Source organism: Abrus precatorius, unplaced genomic scaffold (genome assembly GCF_003935025.1).
Source record: "Abrus precatorius isolate BTA unplaced genomic scaffold, Abrus_2018 Scaffold11, whole genome shotgun sequence".
NCBI classification, from domain to species: Eukaryota; Viridiplantae; Streptophyta; class Magnoliopsida; order Fabales; family Fabaceae; genus Abrus; species Abrus precatorius.
In genome coordinates, this window is record NW_020874303.1 from 11401615 (window position 1) to 11406061 (window position 4447).

General features: G+C 31.5%; 1 protein-coding gene across 1 annotated transcript; it reads left to right on the top strand.

Annotated features, from left to right (window-relative positions):
• Nucleotides 1-294: 294 nt before the first annotated feature.
• LOC113855621 (polygalacturonase) lies at nucleotides 295-3473 on the top strand. Its single transcript, XM_027487253.1, has 9 exons — nucleotides 295-558; nucleotides 655-780; nucleotides 894-1061; nucleotides 1233-1253; nucleotides 1356-1563; nucleotides 1658-1739; nucleotides 1846-1954; nucleotides 3029-3145; nucleotides 3234-3473. Exons 1-9 carry the CDS (start codon nucleotides 295-297, stop codon nucleotides 3471-3473), a joined length of 1335 nt encoding a protein of 444 aa, XP_027343054.1.
• The last annotated feature ends 974 nt before the right edge of the window (nucleotides 3474-4447 follow it).

Consider the following 4447-nt stretch of genomic DNA (forward strand, 5'->3'; position numbering starts at 1 on the left):
CCGAAATGAACAACTAAAACTAATTCGAATTTTCTTTGAAACTTTCATTGATTCCAAATTCTGGTAACACCCCAGTGTTGGTTTCGTCTCAGTCTCTAGCATCCAATTTCTATAATGACACTTTCCTTCTATCATACAATTCATTCTCTCTCTAGAAAACCAGCTCTAACTTCCCTATAAATATATAACTCTTGCTTTGGCATTTACCAGAAATCTATCTATCATCCATCCAACTTTTTCTTCCCTTCATTCAGTTTGTTCCTTTTTTCCATAAAGTGAAAACATATGATCAGAATGTCTCCACAAAGTGTACCTCTTTCACTTTTCATCATAGTCTTTGTCTCATTTGGCTTGTGTCTTGGCTCTCCCCTAGAGGACACATATCATCTAACAAACTATCAACATTACTCTAGGCCAGGGAGGTTGATGAAGCAAAATCATCAACATTTTGGTACCATGCAAAAGGGTCATGGATCAACCCAATCTACAATGCCTCACAAAACGGTTAATGTTGATGACTATGGAGCCAAAGCTTATAATGGAAGTGATGACACTCAGGTAATTTAATAACATTAGACATATATTATATTAATTTAAGTCTATTCACTCATCAATCTCTCACTTTACTTTTCTTTCTCTCATATTTTCCTTTAGGCATTTGAGAAGGCTTGGAATGAGGCATGTTCTAAAGGGGGTGTTCTTGTAGTCCCTGAAAAAAAGGTCTATCATTTAAAGCCAATAATTTTTTCAGGACCATGCCAACCCAAAACTTCCTTCATGGTGAGACTAAAAATTTCAACCAATAATTAGTGATGAATTAGCTAATTTTAATTTACCCTTTAATGTTCAAAAAACTAATTGCAATTTCGTGTTTGCTTCATCATGCTAACTAGGTCTATGGAACAATCAAAGCATGGCCTAAATTGTCAGCATATGAAGATGATAGACGACTCTGGATTAGGTTTGAAAACGTCACGAATCTCAGAGTTGATGGTGGTGGCACTATCAATGGCAACGGGAGAAAATGGTGGGATAGCTCATGCAAAACTAACCAAAGCCTTGTAAGTTAATGAATTTGATTAACCAAAGATAATAATAATAATAATAATTATTATTAGTATAGGTTAATGGTTTGGGTTTTATCAACATTTAATTATCCTATATCAATATATAATTATTCTTGTGATTTTCGATACTGACCATTATTTCTTTACACTCCTTTTGTTTCACAGCCGTGCAAAGGGGCGCCAACAGTAAGTTTATGTTTTTCTTCGTAGGATGAACTTTTATTTTATGTTAATGCACGGCGCTCTGTTTCTATACTAACTATTTTTCTTTGAAATTTTATTAAATAGGCTGTGACTTTCTATGAATGTAACAACTTGACTGTGACAAACCTAAGGTTAAAAAATGCACAGCAAATGCATGTAAGGTTTCAAAGCTGCAACAATGTTATAGCTTCCAATTTGATCGTAAGAGCACCAGGGGACAGCCCAAACACAGATGGAATTCACGTCACCGATACACAGAACATTATCATAAGCAACAGTATAATTGGGACAGGTGAAAACCAAAATCAACACAAAAATATATAAATATAAATAAAATACTTCAATTTTAAAATTTCTAATTTGTTTATCTCACCATTTTATTGAAGGCGATGATTGTATTTCCATAGTAAGTGGCTCCCAAAATGTTCGAGCTACAAACATCAAATGTGGACCAGGACATGGAATAAGGTAATTATGATTAATTAATTATACCGCAAATAACTCAAGTTGCAGTTTTCTTTAGGTGAATTAGACATTGATTGGTTAAAAATAATGATGTTGTATTATGTTGCAGCATTGGAAGCTTAGGAGCTGGTAACTCAGAAGCAGAAGTCTCTAATGTGTTGGTAAACAAAGCCATCTTAGCAGGAACTACTAATGGAGTTAGGATAAAGACATGGCAGGTAAGTGTTGAACTTTGCTGTTAGGCACTCTACAACATTTGAAACGGTTGAGAATAAAAGCTATTTATGAATTTAAACTGCAAAAAGTGGAATTGAAATTACCCACTTAATTTAATATTTGGCTTTACAAATAATTAAACTTTATACGAATTGGGGACTAGTGATCAGAAATTGCCCAAATTTTAGGCACAATGAGACTATTATATTGGGATTTGACCAATGATACAGGGATTGGTGACATGAGGCAATAGTGCACCCAGGTTTTGCAAATGTCAAATTTATTAGCTTTTTACCTTTGATTTGACCTATAAAGTCATGAAACAAGTTTTATCTGGTGGGTCACCACTTCTGACTGACCCAATTTTGACCTACAATACTTCAACCAACCCAGTTTGGCAATTTTGCAGTCCACCAATTCCCAACTTTCTTCACACAAGTCAACAGCAATTTATTTTTTAAAAAATAATTGTAGTTCAACTCTCTTCTATCCATACCTCTCAACAAATTCGAACCAGTAAAGATTTTTTTTTCATTTGTTTTTCGTGGGATTGCATGACAATTCCCATGGCAAAATTCTTTACGGTTGAAGCCAGAAAAACACCACATTTTCTAAAGCTTAATGCTCAAAGCATTTAATAGTCAATGTTTTATAAAAGATATTCTTTCAATCGCTGGTGCATAAGCTAAATTAACATTAAACAAAAAGTTTAAATTATGTTTTTTTCTTAATAATTTCTTTCATTCTCAAATTCATCTTTATGGTTTAGAAGTTTTCGATAAAAACCTTATACTTTTATGAGTTTATCCTTTCTTGCTAATGGGTGTTGAACAATTGCCGGCAAGTATGGACAAAATCAAAAAGTTCTAGCAAAGAAAACCCATTCAAAACCTCAAAATTATATTGAAGTAAAACTAAAGAAACCTACAAAGTAATTTAACAAAGAATATTGAGAGAGATTCTTCATTATATTCAATACATAATTAGTAACAATGGAAGATCATTTTTTTTTTTTGAAAGATGAGAGGTGTTTTGATTATGATATCTTACATATTTTTCACTCAATCCCACCACAGGGAGGTTCTGGCTTTGCAAAAAACATCAAATTTCTGAATATAGCAATGCGAAATGTGACTAATCCCATAATCATAGATCAAAACTACTGTGACCAGGAAAAACCATGCAAAGAGAAGGTAATTTTTAAAGCTCTAAAATTTTGGCATTATAAAATTGCATAAAAATTGTCACAATCACAACCATCTTGGAATTGAAAAATGGCAGGATTCAGCAGTGCAATTGAGCAACATTGTGTACCAGAACATTAGAGGAACAAGTGCATCAGAAATTGCAGTGGCACTTAACTGCAGCAAAAGCATTCCTTGCCAAGGAATATACTTACAAGATGTGATTTTAACACCACAAGACAGTGGCAGAACCATTGCTTCATGTGAAAATGTAAAATATGTCCAAAGGGGAAAGTTTTTTCCTCAATGTTATTCTCGAACAAAGAAGGAAGCATGAAGTTATTAGAATTTGTAAATACCAAATTAGTTATTCAGGACTAGGCACAAAGGCATTTATATTGTAGTCCAAAAACAATTTCAAAACACCATTAATTCAATAAAACATTTGTTCTTGTCAAGTTCAATTATTGTCATTAAGGGATTTGTTTTGTGATTCTCTGTAACAGTAGTAATTTCGTAAATGCAAGAGATCTTATATAATTATGAAGTTTAATTTCATATTATCATGAAAGCTTGTATTAATTTAACAAGATTCTGTCTCTTATTAGGAGATTTAATCATGCTTTGTTTTGTTTCGTAAAAGGGGAGCAGGGAATCTTTTGATACTTAATTTTTGATAGAATGTGAATTTTAGAATGTTACTCTTCAGACAATGTAATGAGTAAATGTAAGCTTTTAAATGGCAAAACCCCTTTAATCCCCTCTCTCTCACACAAGAATCAATGTCCCTAAAGGCATTTATTAAAAAAAATTATGCTAAAATATATTAACAATCATGGTTAAAATACATTTATGACATTTTTAATAAATTTTAATTTTAATTTTTGTAAGCAATTCTTGTAGCAATGGTTAGTAATTTCAAAAAATATTTTATATATTTAGAAGTTAAGTTTTAGGGAACAAGGTAAATACATATTTTAAGTTCAAATATTTGTATAATATTTATACGAAAAATAATATATTAAATTTATATTAATTATTTATTTTTATTATAAAAAGTTATGATAGTAAAAAGGCATATTTTTTCTTTATCTTCCAAAATTAAATTATCAAATATATTCTTATTTTCGTAGTACGGGTATTTTTAGAAGATGTAATCTTAGCAATTCGTGTTTAAGTTAATGTATTCGTGCTTGGTGATATTCTAACTAACTTTTTCTGATACAAAATTTAACGCTTGTTGACTTGATGTCGTGTGATCCTTCTGTGACGTTCTCAAATATTCATCATCACAAAAGGATGAAATAACAT